The sequence below is a fragment of the Limulus polyphemus genome, unplaced genomic scaffold, assembly GCF_000517525.1.
Source record: "Limulus polyphemus unplaced genomic scaffold, Limulus_polyphemus-2.1.2 Scaffold844, whole genome shotgun sequence".
NCBI classification, from domain to species: Eukaryota; Metazoa; Arthropoda; class Merostomata; order Xiphosura; family Limulidae; genus Limulus; species Limulus polyphemus.
In genome coordinates this window covers 140,915-163,008 of record NW_013666454.1, presented here as the reverse complement: position 1 = coordinate 163,008, position 22,094 = coordinate 140,915, and the positions used below count along the sequence as shown (strand labels likewise).

At 29.8% G+C, this 22,094-nt stretch overlaps 1 protein-coding gene across 1 annotated transcript in view; it reads right to left on the bottom strand.

Annotated features, from left to right (window-relative positions):
- Window positions 1-667: 667 nt before the first annotated feature.
- Window positions 668-22,094, bottom strand: part of LOC106460825 (ATPase family AAA domain-containing protein 2-like) — an 89,664-nt gene continuing 68,237 nt past the window's right edge. Inside the window, exons 20-26 of the mRNA XM_013920569.2 lie at window positions 19,123-19,282; window positions 17,063-17,185; window positions 14,546-14,764; window positions 12,727-13,190; window positions 11,748-11,820; window positions 10,793-10,965; window positions 668-9,771 (exon numbers count right to left, since the gene is read on the bottom strand). Of these exons, the coding sequence (XP_013776023.1) occupies window positions 9,703-9,771; window positions 10,793-10,965; window positions 11,748-11,820; window positions 12,727-13,190; window positions 14,546-14,764; window positions 17,063-17,185; window positions 19,123-19,282 (1,281 nt within the window). The 3' untranslated portion in view covers window positions 668-9,702. The remainder of the gene's footprint in view (window positions 9,772-10,792; window positions 10,966-11,747; window positions 11,821-12,726; window positions 13,191-14,545; window positions 14,765-17,062; window positions 17,186-19,122; window positions 19,283-22,094) is intronic.

Genomic DNA, 22,094 nt, shown 5'->3' with positions numbered 1-22,094 from the left:
ATCACAAAATTTCACTCAACTATTACCAAAAATGAAATGTAATATTTGAAAATTTCAAGACTTTTCATTATCGAACTTTTAAGTCACACTTTGCTGTTGACAACGTGAGCGTAAATTAATGGACCGTCACAATGTATGTGACCTAATATTTAGTTAATGCACACACACACACACACACATTGTATATAGGAATGGAAATACTGAATGGTTTGGTTTGTTTGTAGTTAAGCACAAAGCTACACAATGGGCTATCTGTGCTCTGTCTCCACGGGTATCGAAACCCGGTTTCTAGCGTTGCAAGTCCGCAGACATACCGCTGTGCCACTGAAGGTTTTTCTTCTTCTTCAAGACTTCATTAACGAACTTTTATTACACGTATTGGGGAGCCTTTTGAATAACATTGCTTTCTCACCATATATGTAATGCGAATCGAAATTGAGAATATAGCATCACAGCGATGTTTTTTCTTGGGAAATACGAATACATCTTTTCACAGGCTGGACTGTTTTTCCCACAATTTATCTTAAAAACAAAAGAAGCTCTTCTTATATTCATTTGGTATTTGATGTTTGTAGCTAATAAGCTCCATATTCAATGTATTTTTTAGGAAAACGGTCTTAAATATGTACAAGATCAATATATATATAAAAAACGACAAATAGAAAAATTGCTTTACACCCAAGTTTTATTTCACCAAAAAAAAGTAGGGGAGAGGGTAATGAAATTAGAGGTAGATAATTATCACTGTAATCATACAACAGTGCAAAAAAGGGGTTTAAATACAAAATACACCAAACATGTACAAGTACGTATAAACAATTCTGTTCAATGTAGAGACCTTTCAAAGCAGAAGCCCGAACCAACTTGTATATACATGTACATACATATATATTGGCAGTGATGGTCACAATAATGGTGTAGTGGTGATGACACGATTTACTTCTCAGACACAAGGTAAAAAAGGTATCAGTTTCAGTTTTTTCAAGCAGCTTTATAAGCATATTTCTATGTCACTAGGGTAAACATGGTCAATATTCAAAGGAACACAATTTTTAATTATTTCCAATTTGTTTCGCTATTACTACGTATTAAACAAGTCGTACAGAAGTAACATGTATTCTTAAGAAAAAACATCAATTATCGAAAATTATCAATATCTAAAACGAAAACAAAGATATTATATGAAAAATTGAATCAACACTATAACTATTAGGGTAGAGTCTGTATGCCCCCCCCCCCCAAGTTATTCTATTTTAACAAATTTTCCCATTTCATTATAATATTTAGATTTTTTTATTTTCATACGTTAGTGAAAGCTTTCGAATGCAATACGTTTCTTTTTCTTCTCCAAACAAATTATGCCAAATTATGCTTTTCCTCGAAAAATCCACCAAAATTAGTTAAAAGAATAACAGGGAAAAGAACAATGCTATTGGGCTTTAACTTGTGGAACACAAAAGGATGAGAAAACACGTTAAACAGCTGCAAATAAAAGCAAGTTTGATTTCATTTGTCTCTTACTTTTACTTGATATTTTCGTTATCCTACGTGGCTATATATATAGCATGAATCTTTGATAAAGGAAAACAATTTATCAAAGATGAATAAACATGGCATCAATTAATACAAATCTCTACTTCTAAGCTGATCGAATTAAAGCTGAAAAGAATAACAGAATAAAATAACATATAAGGGAAGAGTAAAATTTCAAATAGGCCAAGCATTTTAGGTCACACTTCATATCTTTTACAGTAAGTTATACCTTAGTAAGCATTTAAATAATAAAAGGCTTAGCAATGACTTAGTCTGTTCCAAGAAATATCTTCAAAGGTAGCACGTTACATGCTGAAAACGGAAATTTCTTCCAATAAATTATTTCCAGTTAGCAATTAATTCTGTAAGCTAAGTTCAGATGCAAACTGTATTATTTAGGAAGTTTTAGAACTCGCTATATAACAGAAGCATTTTCTAGGTAAAGGCACATTAACGTCTTTTCAAATAGCCATAATATCTACAGAACACCAACCTAGCATTATACCATTCCCGTAAAGCATAAAATAGTAACAAGTTTGGAATTATATTTTGAGATACCTGAAAAAAAAAAAAGCTATTTTGGATTTTTTGATCGTCTAATAAAACTGTTGCTTGCAAAAACTCCATAATTTCATATATATGAACATACTTTAAACGTATATCAGGTAATTCTCTAGACAGTTGGTTTAGGAAGTCTCTTTGAAAGATCAAAAACTACACAGTATAGTTAATTTGTCATACGAGATCAAGTGATGTTGAAAAGCTACATAAATATATCAAACAACTGTTGAAACAGAGCACACACAACACAAGGTAAGCAGCAAAATGAATTTACATAGAACTACAACAAAAAATTATATCTGAAGAACCAAAAATGCAGCAAAATTTGAGAGGACACCAATATGTTCAATGCTCATTTGGCAACATATAGTTTTCCCCCTTCCTTTACATTTTTGGATAAAGATGGGATATTAGAACAAAAAATTTAGTTTTGGACAGAAGTCACAGGTGGATATTCTTTATATATTGTACAACACAAAGTCTTGAACTTGTAAGGTCACAGTTATGAGTGTTCAGTCCTCTGAATAAAATGTAATTCAATCAAATCTAAGTGGATTTCTTTTTATCATAAGATATTAGGATACGATATAAAAGATAGGTCTGTAATTTAATAAGCAATCTGTCTGTTTCTTATCTGTCACACAACCTATGATAGGAATGTTAGTTATATCTACTACATCACCACTACACAGAGTGAATAATGTTTTTTCTAAAAGTCTTCCACATTATGATTTTTAACTTACTAAAAAGTAAGAAAAAACCTTAAGTTACGGCCCATATTTTAATAGAAAAAACAAATTAATATCTAGAATATTTAAAACCTGTTAAGTGGATTTAATTCCCAAATTTTAAGTGAGAACATGACTCTACTAGGTTTTTCTAGGTTTGAAAGTTAGGCAAAACTTTGCTATACCTTAAATCTTCAGAATTAACACAATAGAAATACCAATAAAAAACATCTTCAAACTGATACCTTCTGACCTGTTTAATTACTAAAAGTTGGTAAACAAATTTATTATTGAGATTGAAAATTAGAATTAAAAAAAAACGTTCTTTTCTCATACAAAAATATGGTGTGAAACCTACATACAAAAGTTTAAAATTTGGAAATTTTCCTGAACTACAAATAATAATAATAATAAAAAAACAAGTTTTACCACATTTACATCAATTGTTCAGTTTTTCCAAAAAATAGTAGTTTCAATGAAAACAAATTATAAAAATTTGACAAATGAAATTAATCTATATTGAATTACCATTTTTTATCACTTTACTGAGAAATGCAAAGTCCCCAAAAATATTCAATTAACAACTAAGACTAATCTGACTAATAAAATGATGTTTTATTATCACAATACAACGGTAATCATAAAGAGACAAACAGATTTAAAGTAACTAGAATATGACAAATCCAAACAGGAGAGGCTGCTTCTCGGCATTTTGATACTATTATTATTATTATCAACAGCATTAGAAATGACATTAAAATATAACTCAATATTTTTCTTAATTAAACTGATACTCAACATCCAAGTCAAGACTTACCACTACATAAATTATCAAATATAACATACACCGTAACTTCTTTGCATTACAAACTGTTCTCAAATTGATTTTAAGATACAAGGCAGATTACTTTTCTTGCCAAGAAGAAATGTCTGTCAATGTTTATGCTGAAAAGCTCATGACAAGATACCACAAAATTCCAAACAATTTTTTCATTCTTTTGTAATAATGATGAGCTATAATTTGACTGGTGTAAATCAACAAATTAGGTGTATATAAATAATTACAACCATTGAGTATTTTGCACCAGTTCAATGTTTCCTGCTATTTGTGTCAACACCACCATACTATAATGAAACAGTTGTTTAATATACACATGTTCTGTAAATGACTATAAAAGAAAAACTTGTATGACTGTTTAATAAAAGGTTTCTCCAATATCTATGAACACATCATTCTTGCCATTGACTTTTCTGTTACTTTCTCGCACATCTTGAACTTGTAATGCCATTACCACTGTAACACATGTTTTTGAATTTTTATTGGAAGTTAGTACATGACACGTTAGTTCGACTTGTAGGTGTCACAGGTGGGTTGTTAAAAAAGAAGATCCATGTTTAAAATATGAGAAACAATTCTTTACACACTGGTACTCAATCATCACCACTTGCAAGGACAAAACACCAGCAATAAAAACACTATTAAGGCTACTCATACAAGCCATAGCACTTCTAATCTTCAACTCTTATGATGTTAAAACATGTATTAAGCTACTTAAATAACAGAATCAAAACAATGTAAATTATGAATGAGCAAAATAATGTTACAAATTAAACAAATTATTGAATACAGGTGGATATGCCTTGATACTGTCATTAGAAATTTGTACACAACTCTTAATAAAAAGTACTACACAAATCTCACAGAAATGAAACCACACTTGGACGAGAAAGACAAACCTAGTGGAGATAAAATGAAACTATACATAGGGATCAGGAGGAACTTTGTTTTCTTTCTCTGAGATCAAGAATTCATATAAATAACATCATGTGGTAGGACACTAAGAATACATCTGAAACATTCTTCAGTTTCAAAAAATTGTAGTGCCAAAACAAAACTTTTTTTTTTTTTTGCATCTGAATCAGCAGAGCTTAGGTTAAGGGGGATTAGGGAGAATTATTTTGAACAGTAACAATTCTAAGTACTATAATATCCTTGCTGTGTAATGAAATGCAAAGAAAACATTCACCTTCATGCAGATCATCATGTAAAATGCTCCATTTGCTCAAGCCAGTTGCATAACTTCAAACCTTCAGAATGAAACAATATTAATTACTGGGAGAACTATGCCATACCTGGTGTACCCCAATGTACTCTACTGGTGTCCCCTCTTGGGCCATACCTGTTATCCCTCCCACCAACAGGCACTGTATCTAGTATTTCATAATGGGCCATACCTGTTATCCCCCATCCACAGCATGCACTGTATCTAGTGTTCTATAATGGGCCATGCCAGAGTACCATATATTGTACCTATTCGTGTACCAATCTGGTGTTCTCTCTAAATACTGTATCTGGTGTCCACTATCAGCTGTAATGCACCCATATGTACATGTCTGGTACGAGGCGACAGTGATCTCACAGTTAAATGTTAAAAGTTTATATGCTGCGATAGTTGTTCTCAAAACTATGACAAGAAATTTCCAAAGTCAAAACATAATGCTAAAGAACTCTTTTAAAGTGATAATTAACAAACTAGAATAAAATGTATCAAAGCTAAAGTGTGATGAAATATGACAATGTTATACTGATCTGGCAGTTTTTCTCAAGAGTATTATTGAAGCAATGTGTATTAAAGCTTTGGTCTCTGACTAAACAAGCAACCTGAGATCTTGCTAGCAGCACAATACAAGTTTTAAGTAAATGACCAAAATTAATGTTATTGTTGCCAACTATAAAGTGAAATCCAAATGGTTTGTTTTACTTGATAAACTGTTCAATTTTACATTACACAAATGTTCTTTATAAACATTTTCAGTTATTTATACAAACATTATTTACAAACGTTTTTATTTTACCAGACATATTTCAGAACTCAAATGGAATTTTTATGATCAAATGAAATGCTATAATTTAGTAACATTACTCCAGTTTCATGACCTATAAATGACAGTTGCTAAGTTTAAAGCCGAATACATAATCTACAATGTAAAAAGTATTACAGCTCAGCTAGAATCAACCATCTTTTAGAGAAGCGAGAAACCTGACCTTCCTGTTCTGTTCCCCAAGGTAATGTTTTCACATTCAATACGTAAGCAAAGTTAAAGAAATCCAATATACCAACTATACTGATTCAGATGATGTAAGAACAAAGAAAAAAAATATATACTACTTTTGTTTACTGATATATTCTTTTAAATCATAACTGTTTAACATAATCTGAAATTTCCCAAGATGAAAATCATGCTTCTGATTCACTACTGGTTAACAGACTGTTTGATAGAGAGACTTCTAATATAAAATATTAACCTGTAGGATGAACCAATTTACCTAATTTTTACAGTTTGATAACTTTAATGGCTCAGAGGTAATTTGTGAGAATTCTGTATCCAAAGCTTTAGTTACCAATGCTTTTTTCTCATTAACCAGACAAACTACAAGTGACTATATACTTTTATAAACAATTCATTATACTTTAAATGACCATTCATGTTCCTATGAACAAAGTACTTTACATGAGCACAGACTTTGTAAACTAAGATAAACACTGTTTGGCTCAACAGGTAGCTGTTTCACAAATAAACACACTCCTACATTTCAACAATACAATTTGCTTTAGTTTACAGGATGTCCATAAATTACATACTCAGTAGTGAAACATCACAATATCTAAACATATCTTTGGGTTAGGTGGAATATTTTTAGGTGGATACAATATATGTATTTTCTGGGAGGAGGGGGGGGGGTGTGGAAATTTTTAATAGGTATTCAGCATCTCTGAGGTAGATATATATTTTAGGAGATATTTAACATCTTTGAGAAGTGGGTATTTTTAGGACACATTCAAGATGTTTTTTGGGGGAAAGGGGGGTTAGCAAAAGTTTTGGAAAGGAGACATTCAACAACATCTCTTGAATATTTTTGGGAAAGAAATTATTCAGTGGTTTTCTCAGGATGTATCTCATCATCTTACTCTCTGGCTCTGAAAATTACAAGGCTTCAAAGTTGTCCAAAATGAACTACATTCACATTTTAATAGCATGGAGAGGACATTAAGCTGTTACAAGTATATCATAGATTTAGGATGGGTGGTTACCACCTAGCAAAAGTAGAAGGCCAGCAGTCGCTCACACGTATTTTCAAATTAAGAAAATAACTTTAGGACATCCTGTACTTCGGCACATGAAGTGTCCGACACGGTTGTAAAGATGGTTGATCAAGATAGTCAAAATTGTTGACGCTGTATGCAAGTACGACTACTGGCAATTCTCTTGAGGTACGGACAAAAAATATAATAAAATAAAAGGTTATTTCAGTAAATATAAACTGAGCAAATTGTGAACATTTGTGGTGGTACCTAACTATTATGCAAAGGCCACTGAACCTGTCTACTTTATGAAAACTAGACATGTCAAATGTATGTGACTCAGCAGAACATTTTTGAACCAACATCATATAAAATACATTTTTAAGACAACAGGGCATACAAGATGTATCATCTAAATATTTTACTTGTGATTTCTTTAACAAGATGAGGTCCTTCTTTACATATATTTATGTGAATTTCATCTGAGACATTAACTTCAAATACAACCTTAATGTATTTTCACACAAATACGTCTCTACATTTCCTCCAGGATAATTCTTTATGTTACTTCTTTGTATCCTTAAACATACATTTAAGATTTTATATCATAAACAAAAATGAACAGATACAGCTGATCATAATGTAAAATGTAGAGAGTTCAAAGGTGACGCTAATATGGTTCACCTAAGGTTAATGTTTAGCTTTTAACATTACTGTTATGAACCAGAAAGGGCAAGAAAGCAATAATTTTGATGACAACAAAATCTGCTCTTGGGTAATTCAAAATAATGAGGAAGCTCAGAAAAATCCTAAAGCTGAAATTCATAATTATGATAGTTTTGGTGACTTGTAAAATCATTAAGTACAAAGTTGATGTTAGATGACTACAACAGTTTTTCAACAAATATTAAAGTTAAGATTATTCTGGAAGAGCAAGGCAGTGTACTTGTGGTTCAACACAAAATGACATTGGCATCTGTCATACAAAAAAAACAAATACACAACTCTTCCCCTATCAATCTGAGAAAATATGTACAACAACTGGCAAAAAGGCAGAAAAACTGTGAACAAAACCTGAAGCACTGATGAAGAAATCTTTCACAAAACAATCAGTTTTTGTTTTTTCTTTGGTGGTATGGCAGTTCTTTATAATGTATAAAATCTGGCAGTGATTATAACCACATGACTGAAACCCATGTAATACAATTATGAAATGCATATTTAACAATACACATTGTAAATATTCTGTATACATACATGCTATGACTACACACAACATACCTGTTTTCACAATTGAGCAATTCATACGGGAACGTTACCATTCTAATGCTATATAAAAAAAACAACAAAAAAAAACTTTTTACTGAAGAAGGGTGTGTTTAGTACAAACTCAAGTTAACTGAAGGGCTTTTATTAATACAAGGCTATTATGAGATGCCCCTGGCTTCAGATAAAAAGTACCATATACAACATTAATGTGTAAAGACCTCTGACGTCTAATATCTTTATAAATATGTTAAAAGTGGTTATACACATCATTTATTCCCATATCAACATTTGAAATTTTTAGAAACTAAAATTACTGTATCTATATTGATATTATAGCTAACATACTACAGCATGTTTCAATACTTCTATAACAACACACTTGGTGAAACTTTATCACATGGACAATGAATATAGGCTATCTAAATATTACAACTTTATCAACTTTTCTGCTGTTTCCAATAAAAACCCTACGGTTCAATGAAAAGCCTAAACTCACATTCTACTCTAATTTCCAGTTTGTTTTTTCATTTAATATATATCCAAACATTACAGAAAATTTGCATGTTCACCTACAAAAAGACTGAAAAATAGTTTCTGTCCTAAAATTAGTACATAAGTGATAATTTAATCCTGGGATGATGAATGGGGGAATGATAGTGGTTTACAATTTTATGGTTATCATACTAAATTTGAGATCATTACATTTACCCAATAAAATTAAATCAACCAAAAAAGCACAAATATATCATAGTTAAATTCATGTAACAGGAGATTATTCATAACCTTGGCATCTCTTGAAAAATTAGCCTATTAATCTAGGGATGATGAACACAAAAACATAGTGTCTTTAAATAAACATAAGGAAAAATGTATAAAATATCAGAAATTAATATAAGAATTTAGGTTTTTCAATTCATTTAGTTTTCACCATATAAATTTTGAATATATTTGTACAACTCATAATTCATTACATGGAAACTAAATATCAAATTTTCATGAGTTTTTAAATATTTGGTGATATATTGATAAGCTTGGTATTGAGGGAAGTATAAAGGCACCACCTGACTCTGTTTTTTTAACTACCTTCAAGTATTTAAAGTTATGTAGCATCACTACAATGCACATTTTACAATGAAATCTCTCGTTTTTTCTAGGTGTAGATATATATATATACTTTTTTCCAGATAAATCTGTTTAAAAAATTATCTATGTACATGAGCAACACAATGCCTTTTTTTGTATTTTTTTGGTCAAAAACTAACTCATGAATAAACCAGAAAAGAATGAACACAAAAAACTACATACATTCAAGTAAAACAAACAAAAAAAGATCAGATGAAACCCTTCCTTTGGTCAATAGAAAAGTATGGTATTAGTGAAGAAAAGTAAGTCAATGAGCTCTGTATCTACATCCAAAGTGATTTATAATCTTCTCATTTCTTTGGATGAATTTCATCAAAAAGAACTAATAGAGTGAACTATGGGAATATTACATATCAATTAGTAAAGACTCATTCTTTTTTTCATCACCTTGCCAACATAGGTTGACCTGTACAATTCAGTTGTTGAAATTGGTCAAGTGTTGATTCCAGATCCTAGAAAAATCAAGTACAAATTAATAAATTTATCATATTTTCATAGAATGGGATAGAAAGTCTTGTACAGAGGAAATTACAGCAACATTTTTTTTAAAGTTTCCAACAAGTTAGATGGATGTTATCCTTCAGTGTACTGGACTTGTCACTAACTAAATGTAATTGTCCACGAGGTATTCTATGAAAAAATTCAACTACATCTCAATTAAGCTCCTTACAAATAATTTTATTCTTAGTTTCACTTGCTGCTCTGAAGACAATTTTAATCACCCAAGAAATGGAACAAGATTATCTCTTGAAAAATTAGTAACATTACACAGTCTAAATGTAATATATCTGTGATATGTGGAAAACATAATGTAACGACTAATTTCTTATTGTTATAAAGCAGACCAAAACAAGCCGTGCTAAGTATGAATGATCAGCATTTGTACAATGTTTAAAAATCAAATACATAATTAATATACAACATTTCATTTTCAACTGATAAAAAAGTTTATTAAAAATCATCAATGGCTTTCACTTAAAAACATGACAAAGGTTACATGTTTGACTCCTTATAAATAACTCCTGAAGATGACATAAAAGGCATCAAAACATGTAACATGTAAACATTACTAAGTGAAGACCATTGATATCTTCAATAAGCTTTTAATTGTATAAATATTAAACATTGCATTTTAATTTTATTTGATCTTACATCCGTGCTAGTTAAAAATTTGACTTAAAAAAAAAAGAGTACATAATGTATCCCTGTTAGCAATCACAGGTAGCACATATGTTGTTTACATTTAACAATGACTCTTGACTCTCATAGCAGAATGGTACAGAATCAACTTTGTGGTATGCTTATGTCTGTCATCATCAAGTCCTCACAACATACAAGACATGTTTTCTAAGAATAAAAACTGAATAAATATTTTAAATAACACTATTCTGACCTCAAACAGCACATAACTATGGAAAAGTTTCAAAACTTTGATGGTCAATGTGTTCAACTACAAAATTACTTTTCTCTTACCTTCACAAGATCAGTTTTATTCCATGCCTTCCTGTGTCTATAAATACAGTGATCTAGATTGAAGTACAGTCGTTCCAAAGTTTCCAAAGAAGAACCTTCCGTTATATCCACCACTCGTTGCAGAAGTCTTTCTAGTTTTCTACTGTCAACTACAACTTCTTTAGGTTCAGAGGCTACTCCAAAATTATTAGAAAACATATGTCCAGTGATGTACTACAAACTACTTCTGAGACAACATTATTTAAACAACTGCTAAAACAGAATATATTAAATTTAAGGTTAATATAGCTTGTAAATTGAAAAATGTAAAAGTTTTCACAACCAAAAATTAAAAGTGTGTATATATGATTCAACAGTTTTAGTATTAGAGTTACATTAACACTGTATTCCACTAACAAATTTTGTAATACACACACACGCAACTCTTTTAGAAGGGAAATTTCCTGAAAATATATATCATGAAGTTCATATTTTTGACACCCTAGAATAAAGTTTTGGCTATGTTTGGAAAGATCTATGCACACTTTACCTTTCCCAACTAGCTTTTACCATTCTCATCAAAACTTGTTTTTAATTAACTTTACGTTGCCTTTTAATAATGGATTCCAAGGATTCAACAACTGACATTTTAGTTACTCTTTCCAGAAACTTTGTTGCTGTTGTTAGGAGACATATGATTGGTTGTTTTTCATAGTAAAATAGCATAAATCACATGCTTTGGTAGATCTTCGTGTAACTTCAACAACTACTTTTTAGATGATTAATGTTGGCATATTTTATGTCTGCAAACAATTACACAGTTTTTTTTACAATTTAAATTTTTAGAAGGATGCGTTTACAATTATGGAATTTTTTAAATTCATGATTTTAGATTACTCATAATTATTTTTTAATGTGTGTGTATTTAATGTGTGCCATTAAACCAGAGATGTTTTAATAGTCGCTTATCAAATACCTTTTGTTTCTTCAAAACACATGCCAGACAAATCGTGTTCTTGAACAATATGCTTGTTCCTGTCAGAAGAGGCCTGAAAAAATAAATGTCAAATAATCTACATATAAAATTATTTTCAGTAGTAACTATAAGAAATCTAACACATTGAAAAATAGCCGAAAAAATGTTTAAGTATAGTACGGCACACTGAAACACCCATGCTCAAACTTTTAAATTGACTAAAATAAAGTAAATGTGAAATTAATTAAAGAGAATACTAACTAAACTGACATTTTTTTTAAAGCAAAAGAAATGTTGAGTTCATCATTTAAAAACTTTTTTTTAATCGACTAAAATAAAATAAACATGAAATTAGTTCGAGAGAATACTAACTAAACTAACATTTTTTTAAAGCAAAGGAAATGTTGAGTTCATCATTTAAAACTTTTTAATTTTTTAAAATAAAATAAACATGAAATTAATTCGAGAGAATACTAACTAAACTGACACTTTGTACATCAAGAAAAATGTTAATGAAAAGAATCTATTTGTTCATCATCAGTTATATTCACATTTTCTTTTATCAGTAGAAACAATTAAGATAACAATAAACAGAATGCCACTGATAATTCTGTAAAGCTGTGTAACCAAATTATTTTCTGTACAATAGTTTAAGAAAAGATTAGAAAATATATATGAGCACTCATTTCCAGTTCTGTTGGATCTATTAATGGTTTTAATCTAAATTACTAAAAGTTCGTGCCATTTCTTCCATTTAAAAAAAATATTTTTCATCATACAATTACTCATTTTAACAAAAATATAGCTACACTGTATTTCAAGCTTACAGCAGGAAAAAAAATTAAAATACTTCAGATATATTCGGAAACAGAGCATTAGTTCTTACACAAATTATGAACACTAAAATAAGACAAATAAACATTATATGACACTAAACTCATCTAGGCTAAACCTTATCATTACAAGACTTGCAACATACCACTGAGATTAATTCTACTTCATCTTGCTGCTCAGACTTTTCAGCATCTTTGACATCACTTGAGTCTTTATTATCACAGTTTCCTTTGCCGGTATGAAGTCCATCGTCTATGGAAAGGTTGCTTGATTCTTCTGACACAACACAGGTGTTTGATGTAGAAGAATTATTTGTTCCTGAGCTACATCCTGTAAGTTCTGAACCAAGGCCTGAGCTTTCAGTTTGATCACCATGAAAATGGCTGCTAACAGAGGTTTTCTCATTGTCAGCAGAGGGCAATTTGGAATTAACTTCGGCTTCTTTAGTTTCTGATCTGTCATCTATGGGAGTAATTTTTAGAGCTCTGTCCATATCAACCTTTTGAGGAGCTGTACTTGGAACTCGTCGGATTGTTCGTCTTCGACATCCAAACCAAAGTCCTGGTTTTCGGTGGTGAACAATAACAAATTTCGGCCGAGATGACTTTTCTTAAATAAAGAATTCTCTCTTTGCAAATAAACTCTACATATTTTTTCAATAAATGTTTTTCTAACATTTCTTAATATTAATTTGAAAGCCTTCACACTTTTTATCACCTTATTTCCTTTTCAACAACTCAAAAATGTAATTTGCAGTCAAACTTAACTGTTAACGGTTTCAATAACAGGGGTGGGCTTGATTACCTATAAGCATCAATTAATGTAACAAAAATAATCAACTAATCCAAGTTAGTACTTACAATTATTTCAACTATCCAAGTAGTCAAAGAACTGCCATAATTATTTTTCATTAATTCAAGTCAGTCCACTATTATTCCAACAATCCAAGTAATTGGAATATATCCATTACTTTTTCTTATTAATATTTCTTATTTATTCAAGTTTCTTCAACTTAATCAATCAGTGTTATAACCCATACAAACAAACTACTCAGCTTTGTACAATTTCATATTATGTTGCACGCACGAAACATTTTCAAGCAGAACAGTTTATAATTAAAAAAATAACTTAATCTTACACTGCTGTACCTGAAAATGTCTATTGTATTAAACAAAAAGTAGTCCAAAAATGTCTTTCAAAAAACCAAATCAAGTTTAAAATATAAAGTCTTGTATAAGAATTGTCAATTAGACAAACATAATAAATTAATGAACCAACCACATTTAATGTTTAGTTCAGAATTCGATGTAGTGAATCACACATCAAATTTAATAAAAAAACATTTACTGAACAATTTAGCCAGCACAAAAATTTATTTTACGAGTCAGACATTAATTAACCAATTCCATTGATTACTCAGCTTTATATGCATAATAACACAACAAGTAGTATTTATTTGTAATATCAATCTTTTTTTTTCTTTTGCTGATTCCTTAAAAATGCTGGAGATGAAGTACAATTCATTTCATACTGCTAAATATATGTTTTAATAGAAAAACTTTAAATGGAGCTTTCAAACTTTTTAATTTATAGTAACAGTAATCCTCATCTCCTATATAAAATTGTGTTATGTTAATTGTATTATTAAAAAAAAATTTGCTACATTTACATATTAAACTCAAAATATTGTAAAAGATTGCTTCGGAATACATGATTTCCCTACTTAAGACATATTTTTAGCATTTGTGAATAGTGATAAATCTTAAGGAATGCTCTTAGAAACCAAAGGAATTAAATTAAAAATTTAACTTGCATCCAATTTACTAATTGTCTTTTTTCTACATAAATAAGAGCTTTCAGCAAGTTTTAATTGTAGCATATCTTCGTATGGCATCTCATGGATATCAAATACAGATTTTAATCATTATATTTATTCAGAAAAAATACATAAAAAAAAATCTTACGATTTACTGGTTTTCTCTCTTTACTAGCAACTTCTGGATCTGAAGAAGTGGGAGTCACCTCAAGCACTCTCGTCCTCTGTGAAGCTGTAACCAAAGACTGGCTGGCTTCATTCTCTTCCTTAACACTTGTTTTAGGATCAGTGGTACTGTTTTGTGTTTCAGGTCGTGGACGGGGAAGAACTTTATAGTTCTTAGGAGCATACTTGGATGGCGTATCACCTGGTAATCAAAGTAAACTATTAATTAAAAGTATACACTGTAAAATCAATTCACTCCAAATGGCCTCTAAACTGTGCTTTAAATAATAATTTGATTAAGATTTTTTTATTGTTGGACTCCATTCTTGAACAATATGACCACTGGCTGTTTTGGATTTGATGGCAATTTGCATTAAAATCAAAACTGCACTACCCATACTAACGAAAATGTTGATACAACATTTAAACATACAGTAAGTATTATGCATAAACCAAAATGAAAAAAATTACTAAATATAGCATATTTAGAACTGTCTTTTTGATATCAGTGAATATACAAAATTTACCTGTACACTTACAGTCAGTAATCAAAATCCATTTGATTGTCAAATAATAATAAAATAACAGATTTCTTTCAATTTCTCAAATCATTTTTCACATTCCAAACTAACAGTGGGAAACAATATGACTAAAGGTGAGAGGTACAAATAAGAAAAGAAACATTATTTGATATTCTAACATACACACATAAACAAAAAGATGTCATGGTGTTTGGAAAAATTAAAGAAAATGAATAAATTACAATAAAATGAACTAAAAAATTAATCTTAATTTAAAATGGATACTTTTTCCACATATTATATGTTCGACGATGTTGAAGTTAAAACCTCTATCATTAGCAATGCTTTTTATATAATTTTCTCTACAGAGAGACATGTTTTTCTACTGTTTCTTCTTTCAAACACTTTACAGTCAACTGGTATTCCTTCATTTCTTGGCAAATTGACTTGAAACTTAGTAGGGTTAGACCATCTTTGTCAAATATGCCCAGACACTTTTTCGTTTATGTGATTTAGGCCTTTTTAAGGATTTTTATGAGGTCAAACAACCTAAAAAAATTTAATTGTGTGCTCTTGTGCAGTCACATTTACAGCAATCAAGATGAAAATTGGCACAAATATAAATTTTCATGACACATACAAAAAAGTTGAATTTACTCATTTTAAGTCTTTTCAGGTGGGTCAGAGCTCACAAAAAATAGCAAAATTTTGGGGTTTTTTGGTCAATTGTTAGACCACATTTTGACCAATTTACATGGGATTTGGTACAAAGACATTTTCCTGCAGGTCCCAAGCAGTGATGTACATTTTCTTTTTGCTTGGCAGAGTCATGTTGCATATTCCTATAAATGTTGGCCTCTATAATTTAGTTCCTTTTTAAAATTACTTGTATCAGAATAAATTTTAAATGCCCTATTTAAGTACATATGGAAAACTGCAAGTATTTGAAAAAAAGGGTAACATTAATTTTCGTGTGGCACGGAAACTGAATATGGTTTCTGATAAACAGTTGTAGAAATACTGCCATTATTACTTATTTTAACAAATACTTTTAAAAAAGTTAACAAGTACCTTATTCAATTTGATAGGTAAACAAACCCTAAAAGGACTAACATTATTTAAGTAATCAGCAAAAGTTTTTAACTCAGTATCTCCATAATGCCATGACAGAGCATTTGAAATTTGTTCCAATACAAACCAATGTGAAAAATTAACTAAATTAAGTTTAAAAAGGAATTTCTAATGAAAGAGGTTTTAATGTTGACATCATTCAGCAATACTATGGAAAATATAATTCAAATTTTATAATGCAATGTACTAGAATAAACAGTGAATAAGATAAGAAAATCAACAGTGTAGTAACATTCTTATATGTACAAGGTGTAACTAGCCAAACCACCAGTGTATTCAGCAACATAATTTTATTCCTTTTTTTAAACTAATTAATAAAATTAAAACAATACTTCCCAGTACTAAAGATAAAAAAAGTATAGATGAAATATGTGAATACAATAAAAATATATTTGTCAAACTAAATGTTATACGTTTCTTTACTGAACATAAAGTTTAAATATATAATACAAAGATGTCAGTTTCTCCACTTGCAGAACACGCTGTCGAAACATGTCACTCAATAAATTAACATGAAACTATTAAATGAACCTAGTACTCAGTGAACTTACTGTCAGAGAATCAATATAATTTTTATGTTCTAATTAAATAATTCATTCCTAAATATAGATAAAGAATTAGTTTGTTTTAATGGAGATCTGAAAAGAAGTACTAATTTCTTATACAAAATGACGTATTCATATGACTGCTCAATCTCCTTATAAGGCTTCTTGCTTGCTATGTATACTCTAACCCTGATAATGGCAGTGTAAAACTGTTGAAACATGTAGTCATTTAACATAAGCCAAATACTTTTTATTTTGCATTTTTAAATGTTGTTCATGAGTTATTGATATGTTCAAACTTACCTCTCTGTTTTCTAGATTCTAAGATACCTTCACAAATCTTTTCAAACTCTTCATCTAACTCTGTATCTATTAAAGCATGAGCAGTATCTTTCAAAGCACAAGCACGATGGCGTATCAGTTTATCTGGAAAGTGTAAAAAAATTCATTATTCTTCAAAGCTCTCAACATATTTTTAACAGTACTATAACTTATACTTTTTTTTTATTATAGAAGACAGGTCTAAAACATCTTAAAGTAATAAACACTAACTATTACATATTCCCTTTCATACTGTGAATTTATCTAAAATTGTTAATATATTTGTATTTGTCTGTCCAGAACTTTTCTTGCAAATTTCTCAATAAAATGCTACAAATCTCATTGTTAGAAAGGCCTTTGTCTGAGGAGTTCATATTGCATATTGGCTTTTCCATCCAGTATCACCTTATCTGAAGTTTGCTTAGTCAAACTTTTCATTGCAACAAGTATGCTACAGAGTGGCACATCATCATTATTATAACGTAACAACTGGCTTCGACTTCAACTTTAGTTTATTTTAGTTGCAAAGGATTTCACAAACAACACTTAACCCATGTGTAATTTCCTAAATAAAATAAACATTATGCTAAATACAATTTCTATGGGCTTTCTCGACAAATTTAGGTCTAAAATACGCATGAACAGTTCATTCAAAACCATATGGTGAACACACATCAGACTTTTCTGCGTATTTAGCTAAGTTTGCCTTCATTACAACTTTACATTTATTTTACTTTGCAATAATTTAGCTTCAGTTCATTTCATAGACTACTATAAACACCTTTTAGCTACTTTACTACGGGTTTTATTCTTAGTCTTGAGAGTTTCTTTGTTTCAACTCGTAAAACCATGACATACACTGAATGCTCATAAATGTTTCAAACTCTGTACACTATTGTTTACTTTCTGTAGTTTTATTAAAAAAAGTTACATCTACTTCAGTTTGTTTGTCTGACTGCATAAATGTTTTTCAAACAGACCAGGATTTATCAATCTAACACATACTGCTTGCAAGAACTCATAGCTTAAATGGAGTGCATGAAAATGACAGAATAAGGAAAATTGAAGAGAAGGGCATGTAGACTATTGCAAATGTTTTGTGGGTCGCAGCTAGTATTTTAGGGAAATGGTTATACATTAAACATTATGAAAGCAAAAACATTTAAGGAATACTAAACAGCTCTAAGCAATAGTTACACATATATCAAACTTATTATCTTATCATGGCAAAAATCACCATTTCATACTAAACCTGTCAAAACACTATAGCTCCTATTAAAGGACATGTACATAAATTTAGTTTTTTTTATTATACCATTAGTGCAGCAGTAATTAAAAAAGCTACATTAGCAATTCTCTTCGTGGAATAACGTAGTATCTCTTCTATCTCAAAGTTCAATTTAATGCTTATATTGTATCTAATACAATAGTTACAGCACTTAAAACAAAAGTGGTGTTTAATTCTAAATGTAACATCTATTTGTGTAGTTTGACACAATTTCTAAACGTTTACAAAAATAAATCTGAGTATTTTTGAATTTAGTTCATATATACACACACGATAAAAAGTGTAATCATATTGTGAAAAACGTATATTTATATTCATTATTGCCTTGAACTTTTTATGGTACATGCTACAGTCAAGGTTTAAGCTCTACATTTACTATATGTACTTTAATAAAATATTTTGTAAATGCTTGTTCTAAACTGAAAGTACGGCTTTGCAGATTGTTACACTAACATAATGAAATAACCACTATATAAAATTATTTTTGTGATATTTCTGAAATGTTTACCACAAAATAATACTAACTCCTTAAACAAAAATAGATAAAAATCAATTAACCTTTTCAACGCATTGCAAGTTTCCTGAAATACTCCACTCAAGAGTCATGAAACAATTTTATTCATCCATGTAGAAACCCCACATTAGGGAAATGAATAACAAAGTAGTTTCTGTATACAAAAACAAATCAAGGACAGTGTATGAAAAATGTTAAAGCACAATACTAAACATATGTGAAAATTTTATGAAGTTTTACCTGATGGATCTCTGTCTGGATTGTATTCAAGAGCATTATGACAAATTAGGTCAATATCATCTAGAAACTGTGACACAGACTGATAGCAATGGAGGTCAATTTTAGACATTATTGTTTCCAAGTCCATTGGATTACTGATCACATGATGATAATCTGGCACCTACAAATAATATTATCTCAATTTAATAATAAACAAAACATTAAAATAAGTGACTAGCATCTTAAATGTACACATTTTAAAAATTAGTGGGAGTGTATGGTAGTATATGTAACTCAGAAAACTTGAAGACTTTACTTATGAAGTTAGTTTCTGTAGGATAAAGTTTTGACATTCATAACTTTTAGGAAATGATTTTATTTCTAATTTGTCCCAAAGGTAATTTTTGTGGGTGACTAACCATAATACCATAACAAATTCAAACAGAAACTGTAAAACATATATACGCAGCTATCAAAATATACATTTCTAAGGTAGAGTATTAAAAAACTTATTATTAATGTACTGCTCCAAGGAAAAATATTTTGGATCCATATTCTTTCTTTTAAAAGTTCTGAACTTGAAATGTAGTTAAAAAATAACATATTGCTATTAACCTGACAATAATGTACAAACCATACAATGATATATTCAGCTTCACAATAAGTCTGCATATAGTTCAAAAATTCAGCTGAAAAACAATTATAGTGTTTAAGTGAAAAAAAGTTGGAAAGTTATTTCTTTAAACAAATCAAAACCATTCAACATGTGGTTTACTAGATTACAAGAAGTTTATTATTAATTTAAATAACATTTTATCGTTTCCATATTTCTAAAAAAATCATCATGTTTTGTTTGAATTGTAAGCAATTTAACACTAAATGTCCAAAGAATGGTCAGAAAATTCTCAGGGCAAGCTCTAACCAGCTTTCGAATATTTAATTCTACCTAAAAAATGTTATACACAAATATTTTAACATCATATAATGCTTACCTAGTTTATTTCATAAATAACAATTTTTCTGGTTCAAACTTTAATGTTTCTCACATTGTTAGGTGTCTAAACTATAAATGTTGCACATACAGAATTGTAATTTTTCTGCTGGCTCTTGAGCTTATATTTACTTCTCCCAATCAAATATTTGAATATTTTTTGGTTTGTTTGACTTTTATGATTCATTGCCTTCTGCTTGTTCAACTGTAAAAGTATTGGCTGAATTTGTACTTATGTATTTTTCAGAGGGATATTAAACTTTAAATAGTTCTCAGCTTTAAAAATGGATACAGTTGAAAGCCAGTAGTTACCAGAAAGTGAAGGTGCTAAACTTTGATGCACTGTAATAAAATTACAATAATGTATATTTGAAGTAGTTATATCATGGTCACCAAAAACAAAGCAATTTACATACTTAAGTTTTTAAACACTTCCCAAGTGATTAGTCCTTTTCTTGTGTGCATCTTTTTATAGTTTCTGATTATATTATTTTCATTTCTAATAATGTTTTTGTGTTGCATCATGTGTGTGTTTATAGTCAAGAAAAATATTATTCTACAACACACTGTCAGGTAGGACACTCAAGTTTAACAATGATGATGCAAGACCTTTTGTGAAGAATATATTATTAAATTTATTGTACATAAGTAACTAATACTAGTACCAGAACTTCTTCATTTATTGAAAAAAAAATAAACTTGTAAAAATTAGATATAAAAAATACTGATGAAAAATATCATGCTACAAAACTTGACAAAGGTAATAGTATTGATCATTTTGAAAGGTTAGATAATTTTTCATTGATAAATCCTTGTCTGTAATAGTGCATTTATATGAGTCACAATGGGAAGTTGAATGCTTCTGTAAGCAGAATAAAGTATAAAAAATACATACTAGTGAATATCAAACAAATTAAAACTGATTGAATATATATAAAACATAACTTTCTCATCAATAGATTAAAAAAAAAGATTATATGACAGATAGAAATATTACTTTCTTAAAAACACTGACAGAGGTTCCGCTGAATAGAATAATTTTACCCTTAATACAAATAAAGATTCATCTGGCCAAACCTATTGTTTCTTTTAATGTAATTCTTTGCCATCTTGTTCCATTGTTGTAAGAGGTAACATTACTTAAGCAATGTGGATGCTTTTTGCAGTCACCAAGCAGGGTTTATAGCTTTTCCATTTCAGCAGGGGCCAAAGGTTGTTTTTTTATATTAAAATCATAGTTGACCATATTTCTTAGTAGTAAGTTACAAAAGACATCTAGCCGGGTTTATAGCTTTTCCATTTCAGCAGGGTCCAAGGGTTGTTTTTTTCTATTAAAATCATAGTTGACCATATTTCTTAGTAGTAAGTTACAAAAGACATCTAGCCAGGTTTATAGCTTTCCATTTCAGCAGGGACCAAAGGTTGTTTTTTTATTAAAATCAGTTGACCATATTTCTTAGTAGTTTCCAAAAGACATCTAGCCGGGTTTATAGCTTTTCCATTTCAGCAGGGACCAAAGGTTGTTTTTTATTAAAATCAGTTGACCATATTTCTTAGTAGTTTCCAAAAGCCATCTAACAGGGTTTATAGCTTTTCCATTTAAGCAGGGACCAAAGGTTATTTTTCTTATATTAAAATCATAGTTGACCATATTTCTTAGTAGTAAGTTACAAGAAACATCTAGCAGGGTCTACAGCTTTTCTATTTCAGCAAGGACCAAAGGTTGTTGTTTTTTATTAAAATAAGTTGACCATATTTCTCAGTAGTTTCCAAGAGACAATGCAATATGTACTTCATGTAAATATGAAATATAATTCTAACCAATCACAAAAATAGACGGAAAAAGTGGGCTCAGTACGACCCCGTACATTGTTCAGCTGGAAATAAAGATGTCTAAAGGCAAATAATGTGACCAAGTGTTATACATTCATCCTTCATTATTTGTTGGATGTCCTTTCATCAAGAGTATAAATTATGCAAATCTAAAATGACAGTTGGAACC